The 16,093-nt window shown below is 43.3% G+C and overlaps 1 protein-coding gene across 1 annotated transcript in view; it reads right to left on the reverse strand.

Annotated features, from left to right (window-relative positions):
- Positions 1 to 374: 374 nt before the first annotated feature.
- Fam120a (family with sequence similarity 120A) overlaps positions 375 to 16,093 on the reverse strand; it is an 87,359-nt gene continuing 71,640 nt past the window's right edge. Inside the window, exons 13-18 of the mRNA XM_055595280.1 lie at positions 11,150 to 11,359; positions 9,696 to 9,879; positions 9,078 to 9,215; positions 5,548 to 5,689; positions 5,043 to 5,139; positions 375 to 2,252 (exon numbers count right to left, since the gene is read on the reverse strand). Of these exons, the coding sequence (XP_055451255.1) occupies positions 1,941 to 2,252; positions 5,043 to 5,139; positions 5,548 to 5,689; positions 9,078 to 9,215; positions 9,696 to 9,879; positions 11,150 to 11,359 (1,083 nt within the window). The 3' untranslated portion in view covers positions 375 to 1,940. The remainder of the gene's footprint in view (positions 2,253 to 5,042; positions 5,140 to 5,547; positions 5,690 to 9,077; positions 9,216 to 9,695; positions 9,880 to 11,149; positions 11,360 to 16,093) is intronic.

A 16,093-nucleotide genomic window follows, 5' to 3' on the forward strand; every position in this document is an offset into this window, starting at 1 on the left:
CGTCATGCATTTCCGCCCAGGCGCTGCAGCGGACCCAGCAGCCTTGGGCAAGACTAGGCTCCGCCCCGAGATGCGCGCGCATCTGCAGCACAAGCCCCGCCCTCAGAGCAGGCTGCCTCGGCTCCGAGAGCGCCCAGTAGCTTCTAGGTCGCTTTGCTGGCCACACTTGAGGCAGGACGTAAAAAGATGGCATAAAAAGCAGCCACACTTGCAGCTCTCCATTTAAAAAAGATTTAATCAAGATCAGTTTTCCCCGTTAGACCTTTATAGACGCTCAGCATAATCTTCATATTAAACACCTATGGTATTTCTAAACTTTGTTATCTGACAGAGCTCTGTAAAATGGAAGTGAATTTACAAGCCACACACCATACTTTATACTAAAAGAATAAAGATTTTTATTAAGCATTGTAAGTTGCATTCAATAGCCTCCGGATACGCCACACCACAATCCATCAACAGTCAATCAGACCCAACAGCAGTTCATTCTTCACAATCCATGAGTTAGGGCGGAACTCCCTTCAACTTACAGTAAGATCCTACTTAGCTCTTGCGGGCAGGGGCTGGGGAGTTACACCTCATTTCTGATCACTAATGTGATGAAGAGCATCGGAAGTATATGAAACGTAAGAAGTGATTCTGATTCAAAGTACATTGTTTGGAAACAGTAACAAAACATCAAAATGATAGAAGTATACCTGCTTCTACTAAATTCCTGATGGGAAACTTCTCAAGAACAAGCAATTTGTTTCCTGCTACAGAAGGGGAGGGGTGTTTTGTATTTTAAGATCAAAGGGGTTTTTTTCTTCACAGAATTTCATATTTTGCTAATATGAAGGCATAAAACAGCAACAAAGAACAATAATGCACACAGCAGTGAGTACACCAGGGTAATGTTGGTATCCCAAACGGCTAGATAATTTTGGGGGTTTAGAATAAATGCAACAGAGGTCAATAATCACAGAATTTTAAGGTTAGAGCAAGATCAGTCAATGACTAAACAGTTAACGTCTTTTATAGGACTATTACTGATTATTAGCATTTTTGTTTTGCAAATGGGCACATACTGGTAAGAATGGAAGAAAGGACAATAACATGCATAATATTAACTACACACTTTAAAAATTATGAACCATGCAGAAGTTTAGCTCAAGTAGTAGTACTAATGTCTACGTCCGATTCAAACCACATAGCTCATTGATCACAGATGCATGGTATTAGTCACGAAGGTTCAGAACACATTGTGTTGATTTTGAAAGGTCGTTTGCATCTTCTATGATTTCAACTTTATCTCCGTTGAACTTGCTTGTAAAGTATGTATGATGTACTGTGTATTCAAAATCAGCACAACAGCAGTTTACTCTATAATTTTTTTTTTTTTTTAGTTTTGATAGTTGCACTTTTTTTTAACACAAAAGAACCACATCAACAGTGATGAAATTTAAGTAAGAAAGAAAAACTGTGGTTGTGCCTTATTTCTTTCATAATCATAAATCAAAGCCTTAAAACAAAGCTTCATTGTGAAACAGTAATGCAAAATCAAATATAATGGCATACATATGGTGCCAAATGCTAAAAATGATATTTTAAGCTATATATACTTAAAGACTGCCAAAATTTGTTTTCTTTATAGTTCAAGAAACACAACTCTAGGCTTTTGTCATAACCAGTTTAAACTTTGTGTACTTCATTTTAAGTGCGGGAGTCAAATGCTCTTCATTTTCTTTCTGTCTTTTTTGTTTTATTGTAGCATTTTGACTACAACTGGTTAAAACTAAAAAATGTGTCGTTTAAATCTCTGATGTCAAAGAGGGATCTGCATCCCACAGTCCTCGTTTTCTCTTACGGACAGGACGAAATGTACATAACTGCAGGCTCTCTCTCCAGATATCCCTAAACCCTCACCCCTCCAGCATCCTTCACCCTCTATAAAAATAAGTTTACTCTTCTTTATTTAAGACAGCGGCCTCCAAAGCAGCCTCCCTGCGGCAGGCGCTGTCTGTACTTAGTGCATTTAAATGAGGATTTGTATTGCACGGTTTAGAGTCATTGTTCAAGGCACTTTCAGAGTGGCTGGGGGCCCTGGGGTCACCTGTGCTCCCATTAAGTTGGGGCACTGGTTTCTCCTCGGCCATCACTCCGTTTTCAGCCAGGGACCCTTCTGACGACATGGCAGAGGACTTGGATTCCCCAGATTTCGACTTCAGTTCTTTGGCCACTTCTTCTGCTGAAGCAGCGTAAGGAGGTCTGCCCTGTTGAGAAGGAGAGTGATGAGAGCCTCAAGTACGGAGGGGTTGGAGCTTGGGACTGGGGACAACATGGTTGGTCAGGGACACAGCTTGGCCATAACGCCTCAGCCAGAGAATTCAATTGAAGCTATGCCCTCTGCCTCTGTTCTGTCTGGCCTTTAGCTGGTGAATGTCTGCCTTGCCTAATTTCTTCTGTGGCTCCTCCTCAACACCTCTGCTGGGAATTAATTTTGAAATGACAAAGACTTAGTTGGAGTACTCTATCTAACCCTTTACATAGTGCCCAATTATTCCAGTTGCAGGGGCCTTTCAGTGAGTCTCCTCTGAAATGGAGGCTGTCCTCATACTCTCCCAATGCATAGGTCCCAGAACACAAACACCCCATCTGTACAGGATAAAAAAGTCACAGTCGAGCAACCTCAACACAAAGCACAGCTGTATCAGTAACAGCACAAGGGTTGTAAATGGATCCTCTTTTGGATCATCCCCTTCCTCTAAACAGGTTGATAAATATTTCCCTTGAAAAAAAAATGGACCTTGAGCCTGGCACAGCCCTGTACATTTCCCAACAGCAAAGTTCTCTGAGATGGTGATGCCTTCACCCTGCCACATGACAGACACTGTTATCCTGGCAGTTTTCTGCTGTTAAGCGCCCCCACCCAAACCAATAGCATGGTCATCAAGTTATGATCGGTTTAGGGAAGTCCCTAAAGACAAATGAGACTGAATGGGAAATGGGAGTTGAAAGAAGGTCATGGGGTGGGGTGGGTCCTTCGGGAGTAAGAAGAATGGGGACTGATGATGATACTTCCTCAATCTTGAGAACAGACTAAAAAACACCAACATATAAACACCAAAGATGATCTAAACCCTTAACAGACATTTCATCAAAACAACACAGAAGTGAAATAGCAATTATACATGAGCTATCCAGGGCTATGTAGTAAGACTGTCTCTGAACAATAACAACCAAAACAGAAAAGAAAAGAAACCCGAGAGGTAAGCTATAGCCTGAGTTGAAAATCAAAAAAGAGAGGAGACAGGCAATGAAGAGTCTGCCAAATATTGAAGGTAGGCGTAGAAAAGCCAGTGAACGGGCAGCTGGAACACCGAAGATGAAAGTGGAGCAAGGAACAGAGCCAAGCACCACCATGCCACAGGAGACAAGATCCTGCGGGGAACAGACCTAAGTTCACTGTTCCGAGTGCGCTGATCAGAACACAGGGGCTTCTGGGTAAGGCAGCAAGTTTTCACAGAAAATCAAAACCAATCTGGGCACTTAGGTCAAATACACAGGTGAGTTCCATGGTGATGACATCAGGTAAAACTTTGATAGCGAAGCTTTATGTGTGAGGAAAATGAAGTAGAGCAAGACAGCTGTGGAGAAAGCCTGCAAGCCAGGGCCCTGATTAGGAGAACAGTCTTCAGATTGAACAGTTCCCTCAGTCTTTCCTGAGGGGCCATTCTTCAAGAACCCACTGAGGAAAGGACTTCAGAGACCAAACAGATGCCTACAGCCTGGAGGGGACACAGGACAAAAAGGTATTTATAGAACCAAGACAAATGAGGCACAATGGGAAAGTATAGTGGATCATGGCTCCCTGCCCAGATAACAGATGAGCATAGCACAGCTAGTGCTTAAAAGTGAAGGTGGTGTGAGGATGAAGGGAAACACATAAACATGCCCTCCAGCTGTTCTCAGCACCGGTGGCTGGCCACAGCACTGTGAGCAGGTACTGAACCTATGTGTGCAAAGTGTACAAAAAGCATTGACTACTTAGAGTGAAAGAGAGCATTAGTAAAATGTCTATCTGTTAGAACGCAACAAGTATTCCACTGGGACAATGAGTGACAGTGACGGCACACTGTCTCCACAGGGCATGCACAAGGTACAGGTGTCCATAAGAAGGCTACAAGCAGCTCATTCAGAGAAAAGGACATGACACAAGAGATCAAAGAAAAGTACAGACAACAGATTACACAAGGACCTTACTAAAAGTAGGGGTGGAAAGAGGGCTCGGTGATTAAGAGCAATGGCTGTTCTTTAAGAGGACCTGGGTTGGATTCCCAGCACCTGCATGGAAACAACTGTCTTTAACTCTAGTCCCAGGGAGTCCAACACCTTCTTTTGGTCTCTAAGGCACATAGTGCCTAGACATACATGCAGTCAAAACATCCATACACATAAAATAAAAATAAGCAAGTCTTAAATACACATACACCAATAAAACCATTGTCCCATATGTCACACTACACATGTTTAACCGGGGACTGTGATCTACCCTGTGAACTAAGTAACGGTTGGCATCTGGCTTATAGTCTCAAAATCCCATTACCCTCAGGAGGTGATGTGTGTCTTTCATTGCAGCACTCAGAAGGCAGAGATAAATGGATCTCTGAGTTTGAGGCGCAAATACATGGCAAGTGCTAGGCCTGCCAAGGCTACATAGTGAGACTCTGACTTAAAAAAAAAAAAAAAACAAAAAATTGTTTTCCACTAAAGAAGTGGCTGTCTTGGACAACAAATGGCCAGGGGAGCCTGGACCCTCATTTAGCCCAAACAAGAAGTCAAACACAGGTGTCTCTCCAAGGAATTCCTGAATAGCAGGGTAATAACTCAGGCTCACAGAGAGCTTTATGTAAACATGGAGAGCACCTATGGGCCAGGTATCACATCTCAGGCCTGACAGCTACCAAACAAACTCACTGCTCTAAAGTCACAACACAGGCAGGGACACTGAGCCTAGAGGGGAGACATGGCCAGGGCGACAGAGGAACACTGTAGGGCATTACCTGAATTGCTCCCTGGCTTTTGTAGCCTCTGCCGTAGTACCTTCCACCTCTTCCAAACGTTCTAATCACTGGAGTAGAAATAACTCCCCTTGGACGCCTGGGTCAACACAGGAAGACAAGAGCAAACAGAGTTAAACCCCTGAAAGAGTATATTTAAAATACTCTCCAATAGATCTTATGCTGTGTGAGACGCTGAGTATTAAAGTATGGTCACATCGAATCCAAGGACTCATTTCTCTGGTTCGCACTCAAGGCATTTGACTTCAAAACTAACACTTGAAACATTTTTAAAAGACAGTTCATTAGCTGAATAATGCAAGGTTAATTATTAAATAATGGTGAATCAAACAATTATATAATGTTATATAAGAGGATTCTATGTAACAGTGAGAACGCAGTTAAACAGGAACTATCCAGTGATAAGAAAACAGTTCCTGCAGAGCGGAGGAGCCAAAGACTGCTTTCTGCCCTTACACACAGTACAACACCCCAGCCCAGAGCTTACCCTCTCGTTGGTCCTCCCACAGACACCACCTGCAGCGGGAAGGGCCCTCGAGCCCCACGGCCCCGCCTGCTCCCAGCCCAGTGACCCACCACGGTGCCAGCTATTTCTAGCTTCCCTCCCTGAGAAGGAATAGGTTGGACTCCTGCACAAAAGAAAAAAACAAAACAAAACATGAGAAGACAAGAACTTTACAACCACAGTATTAGCTCCTACAAAGAGAGAACAAGCAAACCAACTTGTACACAGTTCTGGATCCTATTTAGTAGGAAGCCATTTCCCTGACCTATGAGGACTATTACAGGGGGCTCTCTCTGCAATTGACTATTGTTGCTGCTGCTGTTTTTAAGAGCAGGTTTCTCTATGTGACCCTGGCTGTCCTAAAACTCTCCAGGTTGACCAGGAGAGCCTAGAACTGAGAGATCCACCTGTCTCTGCCTCTCAAATGCTGGAATTAAAGACATGACTGACCCTACACCATGAGATTTCAAGCTGTATGTAAGAACCGAGAACAGAGCTAAATATGGAAGTAAACATGTGTGATCGAAACACTTGGGAAACTGAAGCAGGAGGACTGGATTTTCGGCCCAAGTGGATTAGAGAGGGAGATCCTGTGTGAATTTAGAAAGAGAGTGGGGCTGGAGTAATGGCTCATCATCATTCATGGTGCGGACCACCAAGCCTAATGGATGATCTGTGTTCAATTACCAAGTTCTACATGTTGGAAGGAGATAGCCAACTCCTAAAGGTTGTTCTCTGAGCTCCCTAAGTACCTGCAGCCTGTGCATATGCACAATAAGTGTTTTAAAAGGATCTGCAAATGACTTGAGTTCCAGCTGCTATCATGAACTCCTATGAAGTAAATTTAAAGAAGTGGAGCTGAGGGCAGCTGGTTGGCCTGCCACACCATCAGAAGGACTTGTATAAACTCAGTGTGCTTTTCTCTGGGTAAACATACATATGTCCATACATATGTCATTAACCAAACATTAGAGAAATAAATAAATCTAGAAGCAGCCCTCCTCTACCACCGAACTATATGCTCACACCATGAATTTTAAAAAAAGGGTCTAACTGTGCAATCCAGGCCAGCTATGAACTCTAGATGCTCTTTCTTCTGTGTGCTAGATGGAATTACAGGTGGACTATTCACAACTCCATAGTTACCATACGGTTAAATTAGAATTTCCTAAAGCACAAACTTTAATATATGCTGTATTCACTGACTTTTATCAATTACTTATGCATGGAAGATTCTAGTTTTCTGACCTAAGAACTTTTTGTTTTCTTTTAAAAATTTTTATTGTATATGCATTTGTGTGGAGGTGTCAGATCCCTTGGAAATGGCATCACAGACAGTTGTGAGCTGCTATGTGGGTGCTGAGAACTGAACTCGGGTCCTTTGGAAGAACAGACAGTGCTCTTAACCACTGAGCTATCTCTCCAGCCTCCAAAAGAATATCTTAAACTGGTAGATTTTCCTGAGCTTATCACACGCTCCCTACCATCCCTGTGTTAAGATGTATGCCTATGACCGACCCCATGCCGCTGTTGAAATACTGGAAGCAGGTCTTCCTACAAAGTTACTCAGAGTATGTTGGACCCAGCCTCTTAGGGGAGGCCAGGTTTCCTGTAGCCACATGAAAAAAAGTATAAAGAAACAGACAAGATGGTTTTTGTTTTCTTGAGACAGGGTCTCAAGACAGCTGTGAAGCCGGGCTGTGCTAAAACCTGCCTCTGCCTCCAGAGTGCTAGGATTAAAGTATGCCACCACACAGCCCAACTAGATATTTTAATAACTACTTCTTTTATGCCAATGATATTATTTCACCAGGTAATTAAGATGGATAAATAACTGTGTTTTTGAGACACAACCTCACCATGTAGTACTGGCTGACCTGAAACTTGCTATATAGACCAGGCTAACTTTGAACTTGTAGTAGTTCTCCTGCCCATCTTTTTTTTTAACTCCCTCCTTTTATTAAAAATAGATTTATCCTCCTCACATAATATATCCTGATTACAGTTTCCGCTCCTTCTACTCCTCCCAGTTCCTCCCCTCCCCTCCCATCCGGATACACTCCCTTTCTGTCTCATTAGAAAACAAACAGGCTTCTAAGGGATAATAATAAAATGAGATAAAACAAAAACTGACACATTGGAATTTGACAAGACAAACAGATAGAAGGAAAAGAGCCAAAGAGAAGGCACACAGAAATCCACTCGCTCACACACAGTAACCCCATAAAAACAATAAACTGGAAGGATAATATATACTCAAAGGACCTGGTTCAGACCTGTACAGACCCTGTGCATGCTGCCTCAGTCTCTGTGAGTTCATATGAGCTTTGATCATGTTGACTTAGAGGGCCTTGTTTTCTTGGTGTCCTCCATCCCCTCTGGCTCTTACACTCTTTCTGCCTCCTCTTCCGAAGGGTCCCCTGAGCCCTGAGGGGAGGGATTTGATGGAGAAATCCCATTTAAGGCCTGTTCCTGTCTTCTAAGGGCTGAGATACAGGCATCCAGCACCACACCCTAGCAAGACTGAAAATTTACTAAGCTACTTTCCATCTTAAACCCTGCATGCACTCGTGTTTCAGGTCTACAGCTGGTGTTTCAGGTGTGCACAGCACAGCACAGGTGTGAACAGGACAGTTAGAAGGCAAGTTAAGTTCCTTGTACCTCACACTGTCCCAGGTAGCACCTCCCCCTCCTTGCTTTCCCCAGCCACGGGACATGCAGCAAGAGTCCAGCTCCACAGGGAGCTGAAACACATCAGGGTTACAGGAGCAGCCACAAGATAAAGAAACCCTCAGGAGGCTGAGGGACAGGAGGTAAGGGCCCACTGGGGCTGCAGACAGCTGATTCTCAATTATAATCTTTCTATACGCCATGCCTCTTGCTGACCACTATAGTGTCAAGTAACGGAGCCAGCAAATGTCACCATCCAGAAAGGAATGACTATCCTGAAAGTAATTTAGAATGTATCAGACTAATCCTGCAGCATGACTTGATGGTTTTGAGCAACAGCAGAACTGTAGTAAACTATTTCCAAATAGGACAAATACAAATGAAGAGAGCTATAAGGAAAATTTACAATAAGCTACCTTACATTATAATTTTCTTTAAAAACAAACTGTCAGAGGCTTTTATGTGTCAGGAATTATGCACGTGCTAGCACCTTCTATACAAACACTGTACCAAAAGATGGCGGCACGAGATAGGACACTATGCAAAATTGGCAGCCTAGCATATAAGCACAAGGTGTTGACCAGGTCACAATGTTGCATAGTTAAATTCTCTTCTAGGTGGACACTCAGTGGCCTATCCTGGAAGGAGAAGACAGGACAACTAACTACAACAGGACCACTGCACAGACCTAAGGGCAGAGGGACAGCCAGGGACCCAAGCAAAAACCCACTGCATTAGAGGTGGCTGGAAAGGACAGTCAAGGAGGGAAGGGGCCAGACGCTGGAACAGAGGAAGTGCTGGCGGCACAGGCGTGGAGGGTGTGGTGTGTGGGTAATAATTACCGCCCTGGGACTTGCTAGTCCTGCTGCTGTCGCTGCCTGAGAAGGTTCCGCAGTGTCCCGACGCTGCTGCCACCCGGAAGGCACGGTAAGGGGCTGTCGCTACCGTTTCCCCATAGTGGCCTCCAAAGCCACAGACTCCTGTGGGACCCACAGACCAGAGAAACAGGAAAAGCATGAGAGGTGGGTCACAGAGAGACCTCTTGTGCATGCAGAACAGCTCCTATCTCTTTCAGCTTCTGGAAAAGACCCTCCTGCTATCTCCATCATTCCCAGAGGCGAGACTACAAAGCAGCCTCCATGAGCAGTCATTCAATAGGGCACTGGCTGCGGGCTCCTGAAGTCTCTGGAGGTGTGGTCCTGAAAAAGAGCTCCCTCTGACACAGAGGGATTTACTTTCCTACAGGTATGAAAAATAACTAAAATCAAGGTGACTCCCTTTTTCTTTCTCACCATTTCCTCCAGGATCCTACTCTCTCATCCCTCCTTGGGAAGAATTACTGCCATAATACTGCTTCTTCCTAAAACCCACTATTAATGTTCCCACGAAGCAAGGTGCAGTGCCACTAGAAGGACTACACGCTCTACCCCAACCTGAAAGATTTCCAAAATCTGACTCACCTGCAAAGCCCCTGCCCCTGCCCTGTGAGGGTGGGACTGGCCCAAAGTGCCGAGGATATACAGATGCTGGGTAGAAGGGCAGAGCAGGAGGCGGTGGGAAGGGGAGGGGGTGGTTCTGCCGGGAGAAGTTGAGCCCCTCCAGGATGCTCTGGCGCATCTTTTCTACCTTGGCAGCCTGCTCAGCCTGGAAGTCAAAGGAAAGGCAGGTAGAAACATCACCCACATGTTTTAACACATCTGAACAGTCACTAACAAAGCAGAACCACTATAGTACAAAATCTGCATTTTTAATATTTATTTTATTCTTGTGTGTCTATGTGGAATTGTGCATATGTGGTCAGTGGTCAGAGCCCCTATCCCAGCTGGTGGTTGTGTGTTGCTTTATGTGGGTGCTGGGAACTGAACTCAGGTACTCTGCAAGAACAATAAATACATGCTCCTAAGCGCTGAGCCCTCTCTCCAAGCCCTCAGCTACTCCTAATGTTTATTCTTAACATCTAAATAGTCAATGGTACTAGCCTGGTCACTGTATGACCTGTATACAGCAGGGTGTAGGACATGACAAAGTATCCCAGGCTGAGCTCAAATGGGACAACACTGGCACACAGTGAAGTTCATACTGAAATAGGGCCTCCTGTTGGCCTAGTGTTTGCCCTTTTTGCTGGTTTCACTGGTTAAGATAGTCTCACAGTGCTGAAGTATTCTGCAGGACTTGTCAATACATACCAGGCTGTGATGTGCCACAAGCAGGTACCATTGGCCATGAGCTTAACAATCATTATCAAACAACATATACTATGAAGAGAAGCCACACAGAACAGGCTGTGCAACTGAAAATGTGAACAAGACCTCATTCATGGAAACCTAGGCCTGATACTTCCCAGCCACGTTGGTTCACTCACTGACTCAATATGCAAAGAGCTTTCTAGAACCTAACTCTCTCAAGTAATGAGAATCTATGATCTATTGAGCATGTGTTCTATTGGGAATACTCAGGTTAGAAGATGGCAGGTGTACTGGAAAGTTTTATGTCAACCTGACATAGACTAAAGTCATCTGAGGGGAAACCTCAGTTAAGAAAATACCTCCATATGATTAGGTTGTAGGCAAGTCTGCAAAGAACTTTTTAAATTAGTGATTGATGGGGGAGGAACCAGCCCATTGTGGTGGGTGATGCTATCCCTGGGCTGGTGATCCTGAGTTCTACAAGAGAGCAGGTTGAGCAAGACAGGGGGAACAAGCCAGGAAGCAGCATCCTTCTAAGGACCCTGCCTCTAAGTTCCTGTCCTTACTTCAATTACATGTAAGCAGAAGTCATATAAACCCTTTCCTCCCCAAGCTGCTTTAGTCCTGGTGTTTCATCACAACAATAGTAACCCTGAATAAGAGAGCAGGTTTAACTCATACACTATATTCCACTATAGTCAGAGATGGCCACCCTGTCCCCAACATACCTGACCATCACAGAGGTCGATGAGTGGGGTCTTTTCCCGGCTGGCTTTGAGAAGTTTGGACTGGAAGAGCTTCCCATCAAAATACATCCAAGGACAACAGTGTTCCCAGGGGATGGGCTGCCCACACGCATCATTGGCAAACAGCGCCATGTCTACTCCGCTCATGAAGAGAGCTGACAGCTGAATTCCTCTGGGATCTAGGTTTTCAATCTTTAAATTGAGAAGAAGAATTTACATGGACTAGGAGTACGACAGTATCATGCTTTCCCACTAAAACTCCCCCCAAAGTTAACAGAGCACGATCCTCATCAACAAAAGTACCACAGCTTGGCTTCACCCAGACCCGGTCTTACTCAAAGAAATCCACACTTCATGTTACTAGAGTATTTAAGAGCATGTTTTCTGAACATACTGAATAGTTTGACACCTGTAAATTATTACAGCATGTGGATAATATGGCGCTTAACGCTAGACATGACAAAGGGACTGATGAGGTACAGGCCCCTTCAGGGCCCAGAACTACACAATCCCTTCAGGAAAGCCTGACACTTCAGATCTGAACACTGACCACATATTAACAGAAGGGTGTCCAAGAAGAAACGTTTTTAAGATCCTGCATTTTTCAAGCCGCTTTATTAATAAATTACTTGGCATAATTTCCTTTTGAAATAAATCTTCACTATGTTGCTTTATATGTTGTTTCAAAGAAGCTTAAACTGTAAAAATGGTTTAGGAGACATGAATATCTCATAAACAAAGAATGTAAAAAGAGAAACCTTGTACTTGAACTGTGCTTTACTGGCACTCCCCAAACTTCCCTGTGTCTTCCTATGCTGGCCAAGGGCACCTGCCTAGATACAACTCTGTCCTCTCACAGACAACAGGCAGGGTAAGTAAAACATCCAACACAGTCCAATCAACTCTTGACCCTCTGTATGCGAAGGGCCTAGTTTGTGGATTATCTAGGACCAAGGTTTAATTCTGCTTTGGTTTCTTGCTTCTCACCTCAATGGCTTTTCAAGAATGAAATCTTTGAGGGGTATGAGTCCAAGTAAGGCTGCACTGTGGCAGGAAAAATGACTTTTGAAAAATTGTATGAAATACAAAAAGGAACATTTCAGTGCCAAGTGCTAATGAACTTATGATTGTCTATTATTTATTTGTAACAATATTTCCCATCATCAGCTAACATTCTTGCCAATCTTTTCTAAAGATTTTAGTCAATGCAATTAAACTTGGAAGGCCTGGAGCAGTCAGGTCATTAATTTACAAACCCTGTTATTTTACATCTCTGGATCTTAGTGTGTGCCACTAGAGAAACATGAGGGACTTGGGTATGGAATTAAATGCACTTTCAGTTTTATGTGCAATATAGAGAGAGTCAGTCTAAACAAATGGAAAAAAATGCATATGTGTTATTGAGCTCCCATCTGTGAGCTACAGTAAGGAAGGAGAAGCCTCACTAGTGAGAGTCAGCAGGCCTGCGGAAGAGCAGCCAAGCAGAAGTAGGCTGTAAGCAAACAGAGCCACCCCAGCACACGGGTCACCCTCCCCCTTCTATGGGACAGTTGCTATAAACCCTCCTAGTCATCTGGACCATTGCTTCCAGCCTATGACCTCTGTGCCCTACACCAGAGAATGGAAAATCAGGATCAGGGTTAGGGAAGATATGGTCTCTACCTTTATGTCCTGTCTGTGGACACAACTGTGGCAGCCTGAAGGCAACCCTGAAGATTATGGGTTCCTACTGCTCATGCCCAGATACAAAGACCCACTGATTAAAATCCTGGCCACATCACTCCATGTGGAGTTTAGCAGAGTGTTGCAGAGGTGTACAGAAGAGAAGCACCCTGGTCAGAACTACACATTTCTGAATTTGCTAAGAGGAATGGAACAAGACTACACTGTGTGCATTCATTCATATGTGAATGAATACACCAGCCACTGAGGGACTGCAACTGTGGATTTAAAAAATTATGTTAGGTCTGAGGGTGTAGCTCAGTGGAATAGAACTTGTTGAGTCATGAGACATGAAGCCCTGGGCTCAGTCCTCCCAAATGAAGAAAAAAGTATATGTTCAAGATAATTATCAATTTTAGTAATGACAACTACCATTAATTTAAATAGCCAAACGTTCTTAAAATGAAATCTATATAATTATGTGAATAAGATTTCCACTGCTGTGTACATTTGTTTTCAAAAAAATGTTTCTTACTGTTTTAGAGATGACAGCTTACTACATACCCCAAGATGGCTTCAAACCCTTGACCTTCCTGTCTCTTGATGCTAAGCATGTGCCAAAATGCCTGCCCAAAAACTTTCTAAAATTCACACTGCAGTGCTCTAATTTCCTTAAATGTTAACTGTTTTGGTTTTGTTGTTTTCCTGGAGATAGGATTTCTCTGTGTTAACAGCACTGGCTACCCTGGAACTTGCTTTGTAGACCAGGCTGGCTTTGACCTCACAGAGATATGCCTACCTCTGCCTCCCAGAGTGCTGGGATTAAAGGTGTACACTACTACCGCCCAACAATTTTCAAAAACAGTTATGTGTATAAATATCTATAGGAATGTATGTGTACTCCATGAGTATCCAATGTACAGAGGCCGGAAGAGGGTGTAAGATTCCCGGAGCTGGAGTTACAGACAGTTGTAAATTTCCATGTGAGTATTAGAAATCAAACCCAGGTTCTCTGGAAGAGCAGCTAGTGATCTTAATTGCTAAGCCATCACTCCAGTCCCTTTAAATGTCAAATTATAACCCTGAACTGTGTATACAGATGCCTGTACTTATTGTCTTATGCCAATGGCGATAAAATATTCAACATTATCCCAAGTTCCTCAACTAGAGAAACAGACAGAAAAATCTGGCACCACCAAAAAAAAAAAAAAAAAAAAAAAAAAAAAAGAAAGAAAGAAAAAGAAAACAATCTGAAGAATTATTCTCTACCCAGTTAGTTTCAAGAGCCAATTGCAGTGAGGTGATGTCATCTACCTTCTACTTACTGCACTATAGACTCATACTCTTACTTTACATCATATTTACCTATATGCAAAACAATTCTTACAGGTATCACAGACATGTTGCACGCCCCTAATACTGTCTTTAAAGCTCTTCATTTTCCATCTTTTATATTCTGCACTTGGCATGTGAAACTGTTAAAAGAATTATAGGGATGTCAAGTACAAGGGAGAAGAAACTGGACAAATATCACAATGGTTTAGTTCCTTCTCCTCGTCCTTTAGCCTCCCCTCCCACCACGTTGAATCCCAGGCTCAGTGCTAATTTTACCTTCACATTTACACTCATGCTGAAAAACTAGGAGAATGGCTCAGAAAATGTAACAGGGAAGCAAATGAGGGTCATCAATCACTGCCACAGGTACTCAGGGAAGCACACAGAACATGCTCAATTATTCATGGACATGGTGGACAGAGAAAGCATGGATGAGATGAATTCTTAAACATTAATTTTAGCTAATGGTGTGGTGTCTTTTCCCACTAACCCTCCCTTTGGAAAAGCTGGTACAAGAGTCCAAACTGGCAGAAGTAGGACCTTTCTTCCTCTTCCTCCTCTGATGGCAAAGCGTGTACACTGACAGAGATAAGAGTGACAAGGTCTAGGCAATCCACACATGGGGTGAGAGCCCCAGCACAGCAACAGCGACAGTCAAGAGGTGACTGTGTTTTAAATAGTGAAGAGGCATCTTACAGGAAAGCACTGTCGTTGCTTTTGACTTGTCAAAACCTTTAATGGTTACAATGAAAAGGCAATTTTAAAATTTAATTTTCTACCATTGAATTCTGGAACCCCAAACTACTCATTGGAATTTTGGGTAACCTCAAATAAGAATATTCCTATCAATTCTCAATTCAACAGCTGAGCGGATGCTTAATCTTAAAAAAACAAAACAAAACAAAACAAATAAAAGCAAGCTGCCTTCTCTCACTGCTGCTTTCCCCTCACAGCTCCTGTGAAGTGTATGCTAACCCTGACAATGAAGCTCTCAGTGTGAGCTGTGCTTGTGAAATGGACCACCAACTTCCACACAAGAAGACCTGGCTGCGACCAGTGAGACAGAAGGCCCCTATTTGCGGGATGTATCTCACTGATACAACGTCGCGCCTCAGATGAAGAATCAGGCGAAAACCATGAAAGCACTAAGGCCTCAAAAGAACCAAAATGAAAGCTTTCAAAAGGTACATCCTGCATGTGGATCCGAAAATGAAAAGGATATGGGAGAGAAGATGGACTTTGGTTAAAGTAACTTGATGGTGAATAAGGCTTGGTGGGCATACCTGGTCCCTGGCGGTCTGATTTTCAGAACTGGGATGTCAATACTGAAGGAATAATCTACACAAGAGAAACAGGAGGAGAGGTAGAGGGTGGCACCACACTCTAGGCAGTGATTCCACCCCCTGAAGCACAGCCTGCGGCGAGGACGGTGGTGGTGGGGCACCCAGGGAACACGCGGGAGGACCTGACTGGGTCCGCCACACTGCCTGACACCGAAAACAAAAGTGTTAAAGACAGTAACAATTCCTGCCTAACAAACAGAAAAGCTTGATCCACAAAGTAAGAACACAATTGAGGGGGATTCTGTTGAGCTTTGGTTTTGTACTTAGCTTGTTTCAAAGTTATCAGAAGCCTCAATGGAGTTCTGGTTAGCATCAAATTATGCAATTTAACATAATAATTTAGTGGGGAAAACAAATTTATTGAGAACCACCTGTCAAATACTACAAAGGAAAAAAAATCTACAGAGCTAGTCAAAATCTTTGCCATAAGATGTGTTCATAAAGAACAGCAAAAAGATCTAAAAGCGAAGGCTAATTTATCAAAAGAGATTAACAGATTTTAAACAAAACTTGGTAAAAAATTAAATAACTGACAACAAAGAAAAACAAAACCCTAACATTAAAAAGAAAAGTCAGAGCTGTGAGT

The sequence above is a fragment of the Psammomys obesus genome, unplaced genomic scaffold, assembly GCF_907164565.1.
Source record: "Psammomys obesus unplaced genomic scaffold, mPsaObe1.curated_primary_1811, whole genome shotgun sequence".
In the NCBI taxonomy this organism is placed as follows: Eukaryota; Metazoa; Chordata; class Mammalia; order Rodentia; family Muridae; genus Psammomys; species Psammomys obesus.